Raw genomic sequence first — 21021 nt, 5'->3', positions numbered from 1 at the left:
TCGGGGCTGTTAAAGAGCAGCTGGTATCTGCGGGTATCGGTCAGATCTCAGCTGGGGGCAGTGCAGTCTCCCTCCCTGCATTCCCCCGGCAGTTTCAGTCACATGTGGGATGTGTCCTAAAACGCTGTGCACTGTTAAACAGCTGCCAGGCTCCACCCCAGAGGTGGCTGCATTTCAGTAGGGGCGGCAGTGGTTTCTTCCCTTAGCGACACACGCTAGAGCAGCGTGAAGCACTTGGGGGTGAACTGTGCTGGAGAACCGGGCAGTAGCGGCTCGTAAGGGTGTTTGAAAATCGCTTTCAGGCACACTTCAGGTTGTGGCCCCCTCTGCTTCTGCCAGGGTTACAAACCTCATCCCACCAGAGACGGAGCCCGACCCCGCTCCTGGCCGGGGACATGCCTGAAGTTTGAGGGTGCAGGGGAGCGTTCGATTCTGGTGCTGCTCGTTACACAATCCAATCCGAGTCCGGTTTAGGAGTGCCCCTCCCCCACCCCTAAGCTCAAGGACGTTGGCTCCAGCGCTCTGGTTCAGCCCGTCCTAGAGACGGGCCCAATCAGCCACAGAGCTGGGACTGGATGTTCCCGAGCCAGCTAGCGGCCAGGGCGCTCCCCCATTCCTGTTCCCCTCCAGCCCGCGGCTGGCTCCGCTTCCCAGCAGGCAGTGGCTGTGCGAATTAATAAAAGGTGTTCCCGGCCCTCCCACCCCTCTCTGTCCCGGAGAGCGAAGAGAGGGGAGCGTCCAACCTGGAGCTAAGGGTCTCATGGGAAAACCAAGCTTCCCCCGCAGCCCTGCCCACCAGCTGGCTCTCATCCCCGGCATGGCCCCCAGGGGGCGCCAGCGAGCCCCCGGGGTGCAGCGGGGCAGGTGGGAACGCATAGCGAGGGGGGGAGAACTTGGGGATGGTAGGGGGGGGAGCCGGGGGAGCCCAGGGCAGGCAGGGATTGTCCCAGGGGAGCTATGGGAGCAGCGTGAGGGAACACGAGCCGAGGAAGACGTAGGCTGCCGACCTGGGGCAAGTGCCTGGCCAGGAGGTCGGAGCTGTGGCCACCATTCGCAACGGGATGCTTGGAGCCCAGGGACACAGGCTGGGAGCTGGCTGGCGAGTCCCAACAGGGCACAGAGAGGGACTGGTTGCCAAACACTCCCTTTGGCCCGTCCCCAGTCTGTGCCGGGCACCTGGGGCCGTCCTGGGCCTCCTTCCCTCCCCAGCGCCAGCTCTTTCAGCAGGCTCCTGGCCCCGGGACCGACTCAAGCCTGGCCGGGCCGGCAGAGCAGAGCATCCGAGCCTTTCAGACTGTACTGGGCGGTGACAGAGCTCCCCGCCGGCCCTGTGAGGCGGGCGTCTAGGCGGTGAAACAGGAGGAATGTCCCTTTCAACCAGAGCGGGGCAAACTACGGCCCGGGGGCCACATCTGGCCCATGGGACCCTCCCGCCCGGCCCCTGAGCTCCTGGCCCAGGAGGCTGCCCCAGCCCCTCCTCTGCTGTTCCCCCACTCCACAGCCTCAGCTCGCTCTGCCGCGGGTGCAAGGCTCCGGGCGGTGGGGCTGTGGGCTCCTGGGGCAGCGCAGCTGCAGAGCCCGGCCTGACCCGGTGCTCTGTGCTGCACGGTGGCACGGCCACAGCGCCGCCAGGCCACGGTGCGCCAGGCAGTGCGGTGAGGGGGCAGGGAGTGGGGGGGGGGGTTGGATAGAGGGCAGGGGACTTCGGGGGTGCGTGGATAGGGGTCGGGGCAGTCAGAGGGCGGGGAACAGGGGGGTTGAATGGGGGCAGGGGTCCCAGGGGGACAGTCAGGAAGGAGGGGGGGTGGATGGGATGGCAGGGGGCAGTCAGGGAAGGAGGGCCCGGGGGCAGTCAGGGTACAGGGAGAAGGGGGGTTTGGGATGGGGCAGGAGTCCCGGGGGGCAGTCAGGAATGAGAGGAGGGGGTGTATGGGATGGCGGGGGGGGGGGCAGTCAGGGTACAGGGAGAAGGGGGGTTGCATGGGGCAGGAGTCCAGGGGGGTAGTCAGGAAGGAGGGGGGGTGTATGTGATGGCGGGGGGCAGTCAGGGAAGGAGGGCCTGGGGGCAGTCAGGGTACAGGGAGAAGGGGGGTTGCATGGGGCAGGGGTCCCGGGGGGCAGTCAGGAAGGAGGGGGGGGTGGATGGGATGGTGGGGGGCAGTCAGGGTACAGGGAGAAGGGGGGTTGCATGGGGCAGGAGTCCCGGGGGACAGTCAGGAAGGAGGGGGGGGTGGATGGGATGGCAGGGGGCAGTCAGGGGCGGGAGTCTCAGGGGTGGTCAGGGGACAAGGAGCAGGAGGGTGGATGGGGCAGAGGTCCCAGGGGGCCAGCGGGGGGGGGGGTCGGATAGGGGTGGGGGCCAGGCCAGGCCTGGTTGTTTGGGGAGGCACCGTTGGGAGCCTCTGCGTTCCAGGAGCTCCTGCAGCCAGGCCGAGCCATATGGGCTCTTCAGGGCAATGTTTAGGAAATACCATGGCAACCCTCCTGTTCCAGGCACCTGGCCGCCTCCTGCCTGGGCCTGCTCCTGGCGTCATCACTGACCCTGATCGGCGCCGACCCCAGACCTGGGCACGGGCGTATCCCTGTACCTGTCTGCACAAAGCTCTCCGGTTCAGCGCCTACCCCAGCACGTGCACCAAGACAGCCCAGGCGCCCTGGGGAGAGGTCTCTCCTCCTCCCTCTGGAGCCCGACTAGGGATTTCGGGCTGTACACCTCTCCAATTCCCAGGCGGGCGGTGTTACGGCACGCGATGCACGCCCCTCGCCCTCCTTAAGTAACGGAGATCGGAGGGTTTGTCATCCTTTCGCTGACGGCAGGTGGCTGGATTGCGTATGCCCATGGACTGCACCTGCAGGAGCAGTCGACTAACACTGCACTCGGCAGATGTCGATATAAAAAAGGTAATAATTGGAGATATACCAATCTCCTAGAACTGGAAAGGACCTTGAAAGGTCATCGAGTCCAGCCCCCTGCCTTCACTAGCAGAACCAATTTTTGCCCCAGTTCCCTAAGTGGCCCCCTCAAGGATTGAACTCACAACCCTGGGTTTAGCAGGCCAATGCTCAAACCACTGAGCTATCCCTCCCCCCTTGACACCCTTCCAGCAGGGGTATTCCAGGGATGCGTTTGGATTTCGCTCCCTCTCCCGCACCTTCACTCTTGCTGCATATTCGCTGTTCCATGGACGTGGAGTCACGCACGACCCACCGGGAGTAGGGGGCTCTCTCAATCTGGCTCTGCGTGAATTTCAAAGGGTCATTCAAAGGTAAAGCAAACCCACGCTCTCAAAGCGCTGGCTCAGCCAGCAGCCAGAGCCTGAGGAATGGAGATTTCTGAGCTCAGCGTAAAATCAAAGCGCTTAGTGCTACACAGAGGAACTGCCCGCGAGCCTGGGAATTTGAGGAAAGTTCCATCAAGTTTTCCTTTCGAAAAGAAGGAGAAGATTCAAGTCGAACGCAGATTGACACCTTGTGGACAAAGCAGCACTGAAAAACCCACCTTTGTTTTTAATCATATTACAAGCTGTAGACAAAATATCTGATCAACATGATCTTTTTCACACCCTCGTGTGTACAAAATTATTGCAGAGAGCCAGCACTGTGGAGGTTTTCCCCTCCCAGTGCAATGGGACCCCAAATCACAGTATTCAGCATTCGACACTGAAAACGACTCCCCCCCGGAGTCTGCCTTCCTACGCAGCCGTGGGATTGCAGACGGCCATACAGGGAGAACTCTGCAAACCATTTCATAATCACCGTCACATTAGAATCCAGCCAGCACGGCCAGGCCTAGCCAGAGGGATTTATAAAACCCTAATTTATTTTGCATGATGGATTCCCTTTGCCTTCTGAGCTTCAGTCAGCTGAGAGTGACGTTAGATTCAGGGTCCGGTTCCCACGCACCAGCACAAGGGTTCCCAATCCTGGGGAAGGAGGGAATAAATCCAGACTGCCCTCTGAAAAGTCTTTTGGGACCATGGTTTATAAAACTCTCTCAGAAACCCCCCCATCCCATGCACTGGGGGGCTCCATTTCCCTCACACTGCCCCACTCTGGGATCCACCTCAGACACAAGCAGCATTATTTGACCTTCAAAGAAACCCAGCGCTGCTGGGGCAGCGAGGGCTGGAATCCCCGAGCCAGCTGAGCGGAGCAGAGGTCACCACAGCGTGCTCTGCTGCAGGGCCAGGGCAGAGCTGAACAGCTGGGAGTTTATTGCTGGTGCATTCACACAGGCCTGTTCTCCCCCAGGTTGTGGGGCAATTCAAAGCTGAGGGAATCGTAACAAGGGGTCCTGGCCCCGTGAGCTCAGACACCGTCGATGGCAACGAAGAGCTCTCGGCACATTGCTGGCTTGGGCCTCCCGCTATTTTAAAATAATTGTGTACGCAAAGCAGGTGCAGCCCGCAGGCTCCAGCGGTGACAACTGTATGACGCTGGTGTCATGGTGGTGGGGCGCCCCGGCTCCTGACCTGCCATGCAGGGACTTCACAATCTCCACTCAGACGCTACCGAACAGGGCTGGTGATTACCCGCCAGGCAGGAACAAGTGCCATCAACTGTGTCACTTCTGCTTCACTGCCATGAGCCACTCTGCTTCCCCCCTGCACTCGCCTTCCCCTCCTGCCTTCTCCCAGGGCGTGTGGAAGTGAGGGGGACAGTGCAGGCTGGAGCTGTGTATCCCTCAACCCACAGCTCTGGCTGTGCACCTCACTCATCACATACAGCCCCTCCCAGCTCTGCCGGTGCCCCTCAATCCCGACCCGCAGCCCCCTGCTAGCCCAGCCCTGCAGAGCTCTGCCGGTGCCCCTCAATCCCGACCCGCAGCCCCCTGCTATCTCAGCCCTGGGACCTGCCCTGCACAGCTCTACCGGTGTCCCTCACTCCTGATCTGCAGTCACTGCTCTCCCAGCCCCAGGACTTGCCCAGTTCTGCTGGTGCCCTTCCAGACTGGCCTGCAGAACCCACCAGCCCGGCCCTGGAGTGAAGGGAGGGAGGTCTCCTGAGACAAGCGGAGCTAATTCAGCAGCAGTTCTACGACACAGACCAGACGTGCAGTAGGGACTGAGTGGAGAAGCCCCTGGCAAACTCACACTGGCTTGTGACCCGCACCGTGTCCTGCTCGGTTCCAGGGTCTGGGGTCAGGATTTACCCCCATTGGCTGAAATACTCCAGCGACGAGAGCAAGGAGAGAGGGTCTGGCAACCGGACATCCAGCCCGAAGGCTCCACCGACTCAGCACCCCAGCGTCCGGACATACGGCTCCCCAGGACAAACCGACGGGACCTGTGCTAAGTGAACGGACGGGGGCATAACCCACAGGACTCCCCCTGTGCGCCAGCCTGTATCCGTCAGCCGGGGTGTCGTGGGCCCCTGGCAGGCTCTAAAACAAGAGCCCGTTTATAGCTTATCGTCTGACTGTAACGCAGAGGTAGGTGTGCGGTTCCTCCTCCCCCAACGCAACCTGACCGAGGTTCCCACCCCGAGGGGCAAGGAGCCTGCAGCTAACCCAGGCCTGGCCAGGCCCGCTTGGCAGCCGCACAGGGAACACCCCTTGGCTGTGAGAGTTTCCAATTGAGACTGGCAGTGCTGTGTCCCCATCTCCCCTGCCCCAGCACCTGGCACCAGCCCCCTTCTCCTCAGGGCTGGTATGAACACTGGCTGAGGAGTGCCCCGGGGAAGGGATTGCACCAGAGCAGCCCATGCCATGGGCTGGGTCACTGCTTCTTAGCGGCCCCGCTGCCTCCAGCTGGAGCCTGCTTCGGCGGCGCTCCATTGTCATCTTTCACTTTCTTCAGCCGGGCCTTCCCCTTGACGGGGGTGGAGAAGGTGAGGGAGGCTTTGCTGAACTCCAGCGGGAAGACCCCCACGTCCCCATCAAAGCGGTTCTTTGACACCTGCAGGTACCGCTTCCCTGGCCCCGTCACCAGCTTCCTGTCCTGGAGGATCAGCACGTTGTCGGCCTCCTGGCTGGCCTGGGTGCGAGAGACAGAAAGGAGAAGGCCATGGGGAGAGAGGTACCTGGACTCACGCCTGTCAGACTGAGGGGTTCAGAGCACTTCAGACAGCGCCTATGCGTTTATACAAACATAAATGCCTCGTGCACCTCGGAAATGCAGCCACCTCTGGGGTGGAACGCACATCTAACAGCACCCAGCAACACACGGGGATAGGAAGTGAAGAATTCCACAGCCAAGTAAAACAGGAGACAGTAGGCGGAGCTGACCTGCTCAATTGGAATTTAGCCCCTGGCACTTGGGGAAAGCGCAGTGGGTCGGCAATGACCGAACTGTGAGTGGGACAGAGCGGGACATGCTGGTGTCAGATTCTGTTTGTACCCTGTCTCCCAGTTGGTTCTGCGCTGAAAGCTGCCAGCCCTCGCCAAGGGCAGCCTGTGTGCTGCATTCCCGACAGGTGCCGGGCTGGGAAAGGGCTGAATGAGTAGGATTGGGAAGCCGTCCCAGAGCAACCTCGGCCCATCAGCTTTGATTTGCTGGCCCGACCCCAGGAACAATGAACTCTCTCTAGGCAGGAGCCTGGCTGGGGGAAAGGGCTGGAGTTTCTCACCCTGGGCACCTGGCAAAAGGGGGCAGAGACCACGGGAGGGGGGGAGGGGCCAGCCTGGGGAGAGGCCGTGGCCACAAGCAAGCCCAGGCTGGAGAGAGAGGAGGCAGGAGGGGCTCTGCTTGGCCTGACACGCTGACAAGACTCCCCTCAGAGGAGTGTGTGTGGGGGTGGGAGGGATGTCTCAGGAATGTTGCTGTTTTGCAATGAGCTGTCACTCTCCAGTGGCTGGGAAAGCCCCTGTGCTCCTTGCTCTTCTGCCAGGCTGTCCCTGAAGGGGTTAAACTAGGAGCCCAGAGTGGCCACAGCCTGGGCGGGGGCAAGCACAAGCCCTGGGACTAGGGGGGCTCAGGAGTTCATCGGAGGCCCTGGTCCCAGGGGCAGCAGGACAGCAGAGTCTCCTGTCCCACAGAAGGGTGCAGAGACAGGGAGCGAACCCTACAGAGCCAGCACCAGAACAGCGACCAGGCTCTGCCCACCCCCGGTGGCTGGGACCCAGCAGCTAGGGCCATTCCCAAGAGACCAGGGCCGGCCAGGAGGGGGACTGGGCCAGGCTGCGATAGTCAGGACCTCTGGCACCCTTCTGAGACACCGGCTCACGGCTATTCACTGTTCTGGGACCCTCCAGCCCTTGGGACTGCTACAGCATTAGGGCCACTAGCCCCAGGGACGGCGAGACACAAGTGTCCCCGAAAGACAGAGCCTCCTGTGCACTCCACACGCCACCACACGGGAGGAGATAAAACCGGCCTGGATCCTCGAGAGGGAACTTACAGCCCCACTTCCTCGAGGGCGGCTGGCACATCAGAGAGCATTTAATGAAGGCAGACGGAGACGGGTCTAACCACTGGCTCTGAGCCGCACTCAAGGGCTCTCCGTTTAAAGCCACATGAGGACAAACCCACTGAACAGAGATGTATGACTGTGGCTTGCAGGAGCCCGTTGTGGCCCCCACACCCCGCTGTGTGTCAGGGGGGACGGACGCACGCATGCACACACACCCACCCACTTAAGAGACTGTGTGCTCCCAGCTCACCCAGAGAGCCCCACACAGCTCAGGCAGGGTTGTTCATGCACATCCCCCCGGTCTCCCCACTAAGGGTACGTCCAGACTATCGATTTATCGGGGATCGATATATCGCGTCTCATCTAGACGCGATATATCGATCCCCGAACGCGCTCCCCATCGATCCCACGCCGTGAGGACCTGAGGTAAATCGATCTAAGATACTTCGACTTCAGCTACGCTATTCACGTAGCTGAAGTTGTGTATCTTAGATCGACACCCCCCCAGTGTAGACCAGCCCTAAGAGTACGTCTACACTACGGGCACTACGCTGGCACAGCTCTGGCGCTGTAGCTTCCTGATTTTCCGCCGGCGTAGTTAACCCACCTCTCCGAGTAGCAGGAGCTAGGTCGATGGGAGAATTCTTCTGTCGCCCTAGCTGCGTCTACACTGGGGTTTAAGCCAGCAGAGCTACAGTGCTCAGGGTGTAACAGCAAACACCAGTTCAGCATCAACGAGAAAGACAAATGAAGAATCGGGCTCACTCCTCAAACCTCCAGACTGTGTCCCCTTCCCAGGCGCTTGGCTCCCTCGCTGCAGGGTCTGCAGGTCTCTCCTTCACCACAGCATGCCCCCAGCTGACATCCCGCCGTTACCTCTTTATTTTATTCCCTGAAGAGGGCTCCCAAGTGGCCCTGATCCCGAAGGGATAAAGCGCTACCACCAGGACTGCAGAACAAACCCACTGGAAGTTTCACACACGGTGCCTGAGCTATGGAAGCGGGTTCTCAATACTAGGGGAAGGTGCCAGACCCAGAACTGCCTAAACCAGTTTTACTCACAATTTACAAGCCACCCGCTCCTCTCTGGGTTGAGACCAGAAGTTATCAGTGACTCAGGTGCAGGAACCGCTACCGGTGCCCACCAGGACTGTGCTGTAGGGAACAGCCCCACATGGGCACGGGCTCGTTTCTATCACATGCAAAGCCATACACAGGGCCCCTGCAGCCAGGAAGACTCATCACAACAGAGCACTGCATTCTGGGAGATGGAGTCCGCATGGGCCACCAACTCTTTTAAGACAGGCCATTGTAAATTGCTCCATTCGACACACGACTGCTGGCCAGCTGCTGACACAGCCTGAGCAGATCCAAGCCTGAGGTTATTCCCAATAGCCACTCACCTTCGCAGACCCAAATATAGAGGCCGTCTGAAGCTCTCGCTCTTCGTCCTCCTTCCGAGGGTGGATGACCAGGCTCACATGACAACTGTTGTCCGTTGCAAACTTCCGGAAGGCGCCCACAATGTAGTCTTGGACGGCAAGCCTGGAACAGCAAGATGGCAAGGGGGTGATGAGGAAGAGACATTGCTCGCGGCATGGCTCTGGGAAGTGCTTCCAACATGCAGACAATGAACCTCTTACAAACAGTGACAGGGCAATTAAGGAGGATGGTCTAATGGTTGGAGTACTTAGCCTCTCTGTGCCTCAGTTCCCCATCTGCGAAATGGGGTAACAACCCTGCCCTGCCTCACGGGGTGCTGTGCAGATAAATATGCTAATGATTATGAAGTGCTCAGACACACTGCACATCTACAGCTCCATGGAGGTGGCGGATTAAGAGGACCATTATCCCCACTTAACAGATGAGCAAATGGAGGCAGGGAGAAGGGGAGTGACTCCTCAACGTTCACACAGCCAGGCAGAGGCAGGACTAGTACCCAGGAGTCCTGATTGCCAGATTCCTGCTTCAACAAACGGACCATTCGACTAGACAGAAATCTCAGTCCATCCTCTAGAAGGGGTCTAGTCGCACTCTTTGGTAAAAGCTGGTACCAACTTCTTCTACCATAACTGGAACCTGCTGACTTTGAAAATGATTGTCACCAAGCTGAATTCTGAGGTTTAGACCCTCGAACAAACACTGCTGCTAAAATTCCCCAAAAAGGTTTGATATACCAACGGGGTGTGCTTGAACTTGTCACACTGTCTGGCATAATTCCCTTTCAGTCTCTTAAAACCATAACGGAAAAGACACACATCATGGCTTTAACACCTTTTGCTCCCTAGTATTCAACTCTTTACAATATCCAGTCATCCACAGACCTTAATATTAGCAATAAGTTAATCATAACTCAGACGTTATTTTTCCTGTAATATGTGAAATCATTTTCTCAGATGATTGGCCTTGGTTCCATAGCCCATCATGCTTTGTGGTTAGGGAAGAATTAACACAGAAGTGGTGGGGATGATATATTTTACAAACAGAGAACAGTAGTTAGATGGGGCGGTGGTTTATGACACTCCTTTTGGTCACAGTTGTAAAACAGGGAACTGAAAATCTCAATAGAGCCACCTGAGTTTCCTAGTCTCTGGATTATTTGCCAGGAATCACGTAGAGAAGATGTGCGTAAAGCAGGTGAACAAGGATTGCCTAGAATAAGGGAGGCAACAGCCAGTAAAGGGAAGACGCAAGATGTGAAACACAGAGCGGCCATTGACAGAATGGAGTCCATCTTTCATTCACATCAGACAGTATCAGTCCCAGGGCACAGAAACTGCCGTGCCCAATACGCTGACAAAGGCAAAATCCAGAGGTTACGCAAAGCAAGAGGATCTGCAACTGATATGTGGCAAATTGTAGTGCTCCCAATAAAGACACCAGTGGCTGTAATACAAGCCAGTCTAGTTCTGTGAAACCTATGGACAGGAGATGCTGCATCTTTTGTCAAGAAGTGCCCCTTAAACAGAGGCTCATCTCTGTAAACTACTTTCAAGATAAATGAACAGACGAAGGAGGCTGTGTCTGGCCACAAAACGAGTGTTACCTTTACGGCAGCTAAACGAAGACCAACTTGACTGGTTACATCCCGTTTGCGGGGTCTGTGATGACAAGAGTGAAGGTAGCAAAATTACCGACACAGCAACGTTTTGGTTTCAAAATGAGCTTCAGCCTGTAGCCAATCAAGGCCACGTTTTGGAGCCATCTGAGGTTGGGAATCATTACAGCAATTTTTAATAGGAAGCTGGTCCTGAAATTCCACACTCCTACATCAGTGGGAGGAGTTGTAGGCCATAAGGCCAGCCACTGCATTAGTTACCAAGGAATCTGAAAGGTGGACACAGCCTTAGCAGAGAAAACCCTATGAACTACGGATGCTGAGAATGGTGCTGCTACTTCTCCCAACCCGATTCCCAGGAAGTCTGTTCGCTACACAGCCGGCAAAATTGACACAAATGATCTTCTCTGGATGGCAAACACTCCTTCCACGCAATGCAAGTCGCCGCTTGGCAGAGAGAACCTGCCCCTGATCCGATACTGACTGACCCAAAGCCTACAAACTGCAGCACACTCCACGTTCCTGACGTCATCGACACAATCGCATGAGCCAATGTACGAAATGGGAAAGCAAAACCAGTCCATCCAAGGGCTGTGTTTGCAAAGCGTGGTGCTCTGACTCTGAAGAAAACTGCAAACCTGCAATGGAGGAAAGAGCTTTAACATTAACGTTAAACATCCAAATGAGAACTCCAGGTGGACACATTTCAACCAACTGCACATGACAACAGACCCAGAAATAACGACTACTGGAGAGATGCAAACGTGTCGTCAGTGCTTGGGCAGCAGAATGTGGTTCTGTCGAGCTCTGTACTGTAAACTGATGGAACTAAAATGGACCACACCAGAGTACAGAGAGCAATTTGCATCAGGATCAGGAGGCCTCCACTTCTCAATAAACTTTCAAAAACACACAGGTCGGCACACACTGGCTTCAGGGCCAGCAGATGCCTGGATGGGAAGTGGAGTTCTTGGACCAAACAGAACAAAGCTCCGAATGCCAAGCCACATGCCAGGGCGACGCAGGCTCACAATCTGACATTTCAAGCACAGAGGTGACGGGTCACATTTTTTATGGTGAGCTCACGTCAGCTTGTACTTCGCACGATCTCACCTCCACCTCTGTGACGAGCCACGGTCAAGGTCGTGTGAACTTCAGGTTTTGGTGGCAGTCCATGGAAATGGTGGCCCCACTGATCATGCTCAACTATGCCTAGGGAGAAGGAAATTGGGAGCCGCATCTCTTCACCTTCAAATGTACGATGACATTTGTTATGGACCGGAACGTAGGCAGTCAGGCCTAGTAGTCAGAGCAGGACTAGTGGGCGGAGCAGGCATCCAGGTTTGGGAACAAAACCAAGGGGCAGCACCAGAATCAACTGCCAGTTCCCAGAGCCAGAGGCCAAGCCAGAGTCAGAACCAGGAATCAAAGCAGAGGGTCAGAGCCAAGGTGAGATACCAAATGCCAGAGCTGGAGTCAGGGTCGGAAGCCGGGGTCAGAGCCGGGACTGGTCACTAAGGGTTGGAGGCGAGGCCTAGGGCAGGAGGAGAGGCAAGGACCAAGCATGGTGGGAACAGCAGCGAAGGTGGGAGTAAGGCAGGAGCCAGGAGCAGGGCAGGAGCCAGGAGCAGGGTAGGGTGCAGGAGGCAGGCACAAGCAGGGTTCAGCGTAACCACAATAGGAAACCACTTCGTTGCTCGGACAAACTTCCTGTGCCTTCTCCGGGCTTAAATAGTGTAACTGATCCAATCGGTGGAGCCGGGTGATCCTCCAATCAGAGCTCCCGTGGGTGGTGCCTTGGCTGGGGCTATAGGCAGAGTAGCTTCTCAGTCCACTTGGTTTCAGTAGTGGATGGAGGCCAGGACACGGCAGCTGTCTGGGGAGGCCTGAGTTCGAGACCTGACACATCATACCATTCTTCGTGAGATCTTGACTACACAAACTATGGACGGTGGGGTGCCACGTACCTCACAGAAATGCATCAGCTACCAGCTGAAGTGCTCAAGGGGTTCTCCTGTCATCCTCAAGAGATCACGTCAGAAGTTCAACCAAGTGGCCCCCCGGTCAGAGCCAAGCATGGCTTAATGGGAAGGCGGAAGGGAAGGCATCACCAGGACTCACTCAGCCCTCGGCAGATGAGCCTGGTCTTACAACCCAGGAGCCCATATCGCAGCAGACACCAGATCCACGTTCCACATTGGTCTGGATGTCCAGCGTCTTCACAACGAGTCAAGGCAAAGAAGTAATGTGACAGTGAAGAGGAGGATGCACTCCTACAAATGCTTCAAAGCATCAAGACCCTTCTCTGGGGAGGAACCACCCACTTCATTGCAAAATATTGCAACAAAAAGATCTGGCTCCTGAAGCCACACAAGACACACCGTTGAATGCAAAGACTTAGCATGAGTGCAGCTGCACAACACTGGGGTGTAACGGCTTATGGCCAGGGGTGGCTCCAGGCCCCAGCACACCAAGCGTGTGCTTGGGGCGGCAAGCTGCGGGGGACGCTCTGCCGGTGCCGCGGGGGCGGCAGGCAGGGTGCCTTCAGCGGCTTGCCTGTGGGAGGTCCGCTGGTCCCATGGCTTCGATGGACCTCCTGCAGGCACGGCTGCGGGAGGTCTGCCGAAGCCGCGGGACCAGCGGACCTCCCGCAGGCAAGCCGCCGAATGCAGCCTGCCTGCCGTGCTTGGGGCGGCGAAATGCCTAGAGCCGCCCCTGCTTACGGCACAAGAACGGGAGCCTGGACATGGAACACAGTCATGATCCACTGCCCAGAAAGAAGCTCCAACTTTTTCTATGCTATATGAGGTAGGGAAAGAAGTCAAAGGCCTTAATCATGGAGGCAGACTGAAATACCCATCAGCAACTCAGCACAGCCTATGAAGCCAGCAGGACCATGAATTGCCACAGATTTTGAAACGTAAGTTAATGCCTTTCCTTCTGGCATTAGCAGGCACATGGCTGTCTCAGAACAGGCACAGACGCATCACTGGGTGTCGTACTGACGGCTGATGTCCAGTTCCCACCAACTGGGAGAAGATGTCTTGGGATAGATGTACAAGCCATAGGAAAGCTGTCTGGGTCAAAATATTTGGAGACCTTGCAGCAGACTTCTACAGGGGGAGGACAAGAATCTATTAAGGGTGGTACAAGGCAAAAATAGTCAAGAGGTACAAGACCCATCTGAAGAGTGGTGGAAGGCAGATACATGCTGCTTCCAAGTAACTGGGTGAAATCTCATTGCACTTCCAGAAATAAGAAGGACTTTGCCACATTTTTATCTGAGCCACTAATGACACAAGCACCACGTGATAAAACCGTCATTCTGGTTGGTGGCTTTCCGGGTGAGGCTGAAGCACTGCGCTCGACACCAGTCGGCTGTGTGCACATCAGGAAGAAGACGACACAAGAATGGTTTTACGCTGTCTACTGCAATGGTGACAGGCAGGAACGCAGAGCCTTTCGCTGGCTCACTATAGCATGACGACACGTAGGGAGCTCCGGACGAACGCTGGCATAGCCAAGGAACCGAAGTGCTTTCCCATTCCTGTCACGTGAGAAACGACACTACAGACCCACTGTTCTGGAATCTCTGCCCCCATTTCATGCCCTGCCTGGTTGGGGTTCTACCTCCTTTACTGCTGACCACAGTAAGAAGATGTGACACCATCAGCTTCTCACACACCTTGGGCAGGGTGAGCTGGACTGAGGTGCAGAAGAGTTCGTTTGTGAAGTGTCTGGTGCGCCAGAAGCTCACAGAACTGACAACACATGTACCACTTAGTTCACACACTTGCGGTCATCAGAAGCTCTACCCCCAACGAGTCATGCTCTTTTCTTCCACGTACAGCAGGTTCATTACCATGCATTAGTTTGGAAACAGGTCCACTGCCCGAATCCAATATTTCCTCTGCCAAATACAATGGGTTGGAAACAGGAGGACAGAGTCCGGTGCCACTGCTCATGTCACTGCCACCAATACCACCATATTCTGTGACTGCACAAGAGGGTGCAAAAGTTAGTAGTGTAGGCACAGGACAGCATGGCGTGTTTGTGCAGGAGCATGGAAACATAGAGAACTGGAACAAGGTTGTGTCAATGTCTCTGACGCTTAGGATGGTTGCATTAAATAAGCAGGTGTGTCATAACAAGAGACCTAATCAGAAGTTGATTCAATCTGCCGCCGTCAAGACTCAAAGTTTCTTGATCTAGTACAACATTAACACGCGTGCATTCAAATGTCCTCTTAATGTTCAGTCAAGAAAGTTCTCTCACTTGTTTTCAAAGCAGGTGTTTTGGGATTAGATGTGTTTCTAATAGTTAAATCAGCTTGCACACTTTTGTTTCAAGGTGTTAATGCTCAATATATAAGAGCCGCGTAAACACGCTCTTTCCTGGTGGTATTACATTCAAATATTCCCAGTACCTGTTGCCAAATAAAAATTGAAATTCAATAGCATGATAAAAAGATTGTGCATATTGTTTGCTCACTTTTATTACATCCTGCAGCTCAGTAAAATCCAACTGAAGTTTGTTAATCCTAACCGCAAAGGTAATAAAGATTGAACCATCAGTGATTTCCATGTCCTCTCTGTAGAGGCTTTGTTCCCAACGTACAGCTTAGGAATAACCGTATCTGGATTTAGCACACCCTAATTAGCCTATAACACTTGTTACCAACTTTGAACAAAAAAATGCCTCTTACAGGCATGGCCACGCTGTCTCCGGTTTTAAAAAGCAGAGCTCTTTACAAGATAAAGCCCCCACTGTTCCATCTCAGCAATAAACTGGGGTTTTGGACAGGCTGAAATCTGAGAGCAGAATAAAGAGACCCGCCTTCCTGCAATGCGGAGAGCCCTGGAGCCTGTCTTCAGCCCTTCTCACAGGAGCAGTCAGGCGATTCCAGTTTACAGGCACTGACGGCACCCAGGGGGACAGCCTAACATTGGGGAGTCACAAGTTCTGCTCCTGCAGGCTACCGGGCCTGCCCAAGAGCTGGAAGCGTGGCATCAGACATGCCGCTCTCCATCCAGCTAGCGAGCAGAGGGGGCCACTTCACATGGGGCTGGGGGATGGTAAACGGCAGCAGGCTACCAGCCAGTCACCAGCTGGCCAGAGAGGGGGGTTCCTCAGCTCTGGTTCCCAACAGCAGTGGGGCATGAAGTGAGGGTAAGATGCAGTTCTGAGGAGAGAGGGGAAACATTAGGAAATGAAATGAGCCCTCCCTGATACACTGTTATTCTACGTCTTTCATTTCCCGGTGATTATCCATCTCTCTAGGGACTGTCTGACTCCCATCGCCGCAGTACCTGAGCACCTCAGGCTCACTGATGGAGCCGATGCCCCTGGGAGGCAGGGCAGAGCTACTGTCCCCATTGCTCAGATGGGAAACTGAGGCACAGAGACTGAGTGACTTGCTCAAGGCCACCCAGGAAGTCTTTGGCAGAGCAGGCAACTGAACCCACAGCACCCAAGTCCCAGGCTGTCCCCTATCCACTAAGTCATCCTTCCTGCTAGCAGCTAGAGCACCATGCAGCGGTGAGCGCAGCAGGCAGAGTCAGGACTCCTGGGTTCTATTCCCAGCTCTGGCACACACATCCAGCACGACCATAGTCAAGTGGCTTAATCTCTTTGCATTTCAATGTACCCCTCTACTAAGGCTTCCCTGCCCCACGTGGGGATTGAGAGAGGTGCCGGTGGGTTGACTTCAGTGGAGCTGCACCCATTCGCATCAGCAGAGGCTCTGGCCACTGTTGTTTGGGAAGCACTTTGAGGCACTGAGATGAAGGACCTGGTCCTGCGTCATCCCCATTGAGACTGGTTACTGGGGACCCGAGCGCTCGAGAAATCTCAATGGCAATCTAGTTTTGGACTAAGCTCTTCAGAGCAGGGTCTGTCTCTCGCTGTGTTTTTACGGTGCCCGGCACAACGGGGTCAAGACTGCAGCTTCCCAAGGCTGCAGCAAGCTGCAAGTGGTGCCTCTTTAAAAGGAAAGGCTGCTACATAGAAACCAAAGTGCTCATCTCTTGTGCATCACAAAGACCCCACAATCCTGGGCTCCAGGCCAAATGCCAAAACTCAGGTACATATAACCCCCTGCCGCTTGAGTCCAGTAAGCGCCCTTCCAGCACCGAAATGCTACCTGGTGTTGCTGCGCACTGTCAGACAGCTCCCCCTCACTCCCCAGAAGAGACCGCATTTCAGCAGTGGCTGAAGTGAGCCCTGTGCACTGTCTGTATAGCAGGTTGCTCCATTTGCAAAGCAACTTGAGATTCTGCAGGGGCTGGAGAAGCACAAAATCGTTCTAGTAAATAAAGTACAGCTCCCATTGGCCAGGCAGCGCTGGGGGCGGGGCAGGGGCGGCGTGCAGAGCTGCTTGCCACGCCTCCTCTTAGCAGCAGCCAGGACAGGTCACCGCTTGCGGGGAGCTGCCTGAGACGAGCGCCCCCTGTGCCCCCACCCCCTCCCGCACCCAAACTCCCTCCCTCTTAGTTACCCGGCATTTTTCACTTACCAGCACCCCCTATTCCCCATACATGCCAGATAAAACAGCTTTTAATGCATCTCCTATTACAAACCCACCTGAAGCAATTCCCCCCGCCCTTTTGCCCTGATCTTCCCGTCACGTAAAATTCCCAGCCGAGAAAACACTTCGCACCAAAAAATCAAACCCCTGAAAACGGTGTAAACTCCAGAGCTCACTTTGCAGATACTGACTAACGCGATGTTCTCTTCAAAGGTATTTTATCGATTGATACCGAAAAATAAATTATTTAGATTGGAAACTCTTTGGGGCAGGCACTGTCTTTATGTCCTGTGTTTGTAAAATGCCTGGCACAGCGAGGCCTGGTCTACGACTTAGGTGCTGCCACAATGCAGACGGTAAGAAAACCAGATTCCCGAAATACATTATACAGGCAGTGCCTCTAGATGAGGAAAGGCTCCCTGGGACACGTGGGTCCAGGTAAGAAGGGGAACGAGTGAGCTGGAGCCCTAAGGAGCCAGGTTCACCGGTTACACCGGAGAGGACTGCATGAAGAGGTTCCAGGCCGGGGAGAGGAAGCGTGAGTGGAACACACCAAGTACGAGGGGAGAGGGTCACCTGTCCACAGTGAGCTGCTCCTGCCCCATCATGAACTGGAGATTGTCAATGACCACGTGGCTGATATCATACATGTACACCGCGTGCAGCATGGTCTCAATCACCGTCCTGCGGGGGAAAGGAGAAGAAGCTGCCTCAGTCACATGCATTCAGCCCAGGCAAATGAGGCACCAGAGAAGCTGGTTCCTATGAAGGTGAGAGGAGGAATGAGGGGCTTGTGGTGGAAGCCTGGGACGGGGACGCTGAAGAGCCATTCCCAGCTTGCCACTGACTCATTGCAAGGTCTTGGGCAAGTTCCCACCTCAGCCTAGCGGCTACACAAGGGGTTGGCCCCCGATCTATAGGCTGGGCTGTGTGGTTAATTACATCGACACTCACAAGGTGCTTTGGGCAGAAGGCATCACAGACACACTTTTGGCTGTAAGAGGCCAAACCAAAGGCCTGACCCTTCCCTGTCTGTAAAGCTGCTGCTGCTCTCTTCCCCCAGAGGCCAGGGTGTGTTCCCTCTAGTGTCCCGCAGCAGACGGCAGGCATTTGCGGCCAGGGTCATCGACCTGTTTTGAGCCCCAGGCAAACACTTGGCATTAGGTACCAAATGGCTCTGGTGATTCCATCCAGCCCATGTAAGCGCCCCAGATCACAGTCTGCATAGCAACACAGGACCCCCTAGATCCCTCTCGGAGCTGTGGTCCAGTGGACTGGGCACAAGTTCTAATGCCTAGTTCTAATCCCGACACTACCGGCAGGTCTTGTGTGACCCTGGGGAAGTCCCTGCGCCCCCGGCTGCCCCACAGCGTGTTATATCAATATGAAATATTCTGGGGGCAGATCACTGCCTCCAAGGTGAACATGGTGCAAAGTTCTCACAAGGGTGGATGTGCAAAAACGGGGCTGCTGGCAGATACGTTACTTGATGCTCTGGTGCCCGTGGAAGGTCATGAAGTAGAGCGGCAGGTCCTCGAACTTGTCTGCCCACTCGTCGAACTGGTCCAGCTGCTCCTCCAGCCGCCTCACCGCAAACTGGGTCAGCATGATCTTGGCCAGGCGCACGTTGTTAATCTCAAAGCTTCCCCACAGGGTGTTCACCCCCTGCATGCAGAGGTCCAGGGCATACTCGCTGATAAAGGTCGTCTTCCCACTGCCCGTGGGGCCTGTTTCAATGGCAAGAGGGTTAAATGAGAGCTAGAGCCCCCGGGCTCGCCTGCCTCGCCAGCCAGAGAATGTTGCAGGAGGCTGAACAGCAGGAAACTCTTCCTAACAGAGACTAGGGAAGAACCTCCCTAGTTGGGAGCCACTTCTCTGGGGTGGGGAAATCACTGGGGAATATATGATAGGGCCCAGCCCTCCTCCGGTCAAGGACTCAGTGAGACCCAACAGGTCTTTTCTGTCTCTAATGCGGAAGGGCCAGACTCTGTGCTGAGTTACGCTGCTGGACACCCTCACAAGAGGGTTCTCCACATGAGAACCGTGCTGCGGAACTAGCACGCGACCTCTCGTGCCCATGCCTGCGGTAACAGGCAGGCCAGACGCACAGGGCATTTACACATCACTTAAAGGGGCTTGGAAAAAAGAAACTGGACCACGTTAACCTGGATGCACTTCAACAGGATCAACTGCACCCAGGAGTCCTTGAGAAACTCATGCCGGTATCTTACATTTTCCAGTGGGGGCGGGAACAAGGGGGAATATTATTTCTAAGGCCAATGGTATGAAAACAGGCTCTTTATCTCTTCAATGTCTGGCAGCTCCTGCTGCTCATTCCTCACTGGAAATCAGACTGGTAACACCACAGTCAGCTTTACGGTGCAGGACATGACATTACCAGCAACTCCAGGCGGGGAAGAGAGGATTAAACAGGAACCCACCAGTCTGCAGCAGCCACCTCGATTGAGTCCTGGCTATAGGAGTACGATCAATGACAAGGGCAGTGACAAGAGCTCCTCCGCAGAGAACACCCTCTGCTCCCCCACCAACTAGGCCAATGAAAGACAGAGGGATGAAGTGCTCAAACACAGAGGCTGAAGCTGCCAGTGGAGTCCCATTCTCCCAGCCCCCTCCCTCACACCGGTAGCCAGTCACCTGTGAAGACGGTGAGCTCCCCTTTCCGGTGGCCCTTGAGGAGTTTGTTCAGCTCAGGGAAGCGGGCCCACTTGACCCCGGCCACCTGCTCCACGTTGGACAGCTCCCCGAAGACCTCGTCCCGCAGCTGGCGGAAGGAGATGATGGACTTGTGCCCAGCAGGCAGGGCGGAGCGGAGGATCTTGGAGAGGTTCATACCGCGGGTGAAAGCCTCCAGGGGCCGGGGCTGCTGGTCGCCGGGTCGCACCAGGGAGCAGCGTTTGGGGTTCAGTTTGCGGGCAAAGAGCTTGGCGGCCTCCCAGGAGCGGAGGTCTTCACCCAGCCACAAGGTGATGCGCTTGAACTGCTCTAGATAGGGAAGCAGGGCCGGGGGCAGGCAGGTAGCCCCACGGGGTAGGGCCAAGCTGGGCAAGCCAGTAGCCTGGTACAGGGCCAGGGTGTCCAGCTCCCGGCCTGTCAGCACCACCTCTGTGTCTCTGCGGCCGATCAGGGGCAGCCCGAAGAGGTTGTGATAGGCGCTGGGCCGGGGGAGAGTGTTCTCCACGTAAAGCACCGCCTGCCCCTGGCACTCGGCCCCCAGCAGCTTCAGGCCCTTCAGGCCGGTGCCGCGGGGGCTGAACCAGGGGAAGACCAGGGTGCGGGCAGTCCGCAGGTAGCGCACCCCGAAGCGTTTCAGGGTGGCGTCCGACACCTTGGAGATGCCGAACATGGCCTTGGCCGTCCGAGTCTCCTCCTCGTCCAGCAGCTCCCCGAGTGGCAGCGCCCGGTCCCAGATATGGCGGGCGTCCTCCCCTGCCTGGTCCACCCCGTCAAGCTGCTCCAGGCCAGCATGAGGGACTCCTTTGTGCTTCAGCTCCACGCTAGCCTGGAAGTCCTGCCAAGTGCCCTCGGCCAGGGTGGCTGTGCACACAAAGCTGCCCGTGGTCTTGTCGATGAAGAGGCTGTAGCGGGCGCTGCCGGCGGGGGGCTGCTGCTCCCCCGGCCCCTCCACGAAGAGGCTGGGCGCGTGCAGGCAGCTGTAGCCGTCGTGGAAGGGGATGCCCTGGGCTCGCAGGTACTGGCGGATCTCGGTGACGGTCACGGGCGGGATGGGGCCCTCGGAGGCAGGGAGCGTCTCCTTCTTGTAGTGCCGCCGGGAGGGGCCAGCCAGGGTCCCCGGGCCCAGCGGGGCTCCCCGGCCCCTTGCCCAGCAGGCGAGCGCAGGCAGCAGGCGCAGGGGGGCTCTGCAGGGGGGGGCCCCCATCACCCCACCGGTGCCAGCTTCCCGCACAGGGCGCCGCAAGGTCACCTGGCTCCCCCTGCAGCCGCCAGCTCCCGCCTACTCCCTGGAGACCCCCTCCCGCCACAACCCCCTCCTGCCCTCCCGCAACTCCCTGCCGCCCGCAGCCCCCGCCTCCCGCTGCCCCCGGCTCCTAACCCCCCGGCTCCTGCC

General features: G+C 56.6%; 1 protein-coding gene across 2 annotated transcripts; it reads right to left on the bottom strand.

The window, feature by feature from the left end:
- Positions 1-3238: 3238 nt before the first annotated feature.
- Positions 3239-20900, bottom strand: TWNK (twinkle mtDNA helicase). 2 transcript variants are annotated; one of them, XM_045024845.1, is made up of 5 exons: positions 19590-20899; positions 18421-18661; positions 17511-17618; positions 8754-8895; positions 3239-5975 (listed from the first exon to the last, which is right to left on the bottom strand). In XM_045024845.1, exons 1-5 carry the CDS (start codon positions 20830-20832, stop codon positions 5718-5720), a joined length of 1992 nt encoding a protein of 663 aa, XP_044880780.1. In that variant the 5' UTR covers positions 20833-20899; the 3' UTR covers positions 3239-5717. The 2 variants fall into 2 exon arrangements, with proteins under 2 accessions (XP_044880780.1, XP_044880781.1); XM_045024846.1 differs by lacking the exons at positions 3239-5975; positions 8754-8895 and adding an exon at positions 14720-14834 and having other exon boundaries at positions 19590-20900.
- Positions 20901-21021: the final 121 nt, after the last annotated feature.

Source organism: Mauremys mutica, chromosome 7 (assembly GCF_020497125.1).
Source record: "Mauremys mutica isolate MM-2020 ecotype Southern chromosome 7, ASM2049712v1, whole genome shotgun sequence".
NCBI lineage: Eukaryota > Metazoa > Chordata > Testudines > Geoemydidae > Mauremys > Mauremys mutica.
This window is presented reverse-complemented; position numbering and strand designations above follow the sequence as displayed.

What these genes read in the sequence shown, in the direction of transcription:
- TWNK (XM_045024845.1), bottom strand. Translation starts at nt 20,832, where the DNA reads ATGGGGGCCCCCCCCTGCAGAGCCCCCCTGCGCCTGCTGCCTGCGCTC. An exon ending in GGAGCTCACCGTCTTCACAG is followed by an intron (nt 18,662 to 19,589) that starts GTGACTGGCTAC and finishes CCATTGAAACAG; the next exon opens with GCCCCACGGGCAGTGGGAAG. An exon ending in CTATATTTGGGTCTGCGAAG is followed by an intron (nt 5,976 to 8,753) that starts GTGAGTGGCTAT and finishes TCTCGCACCCAG; the next exon opens with GCCAGCCAGGAGGCCGACAA.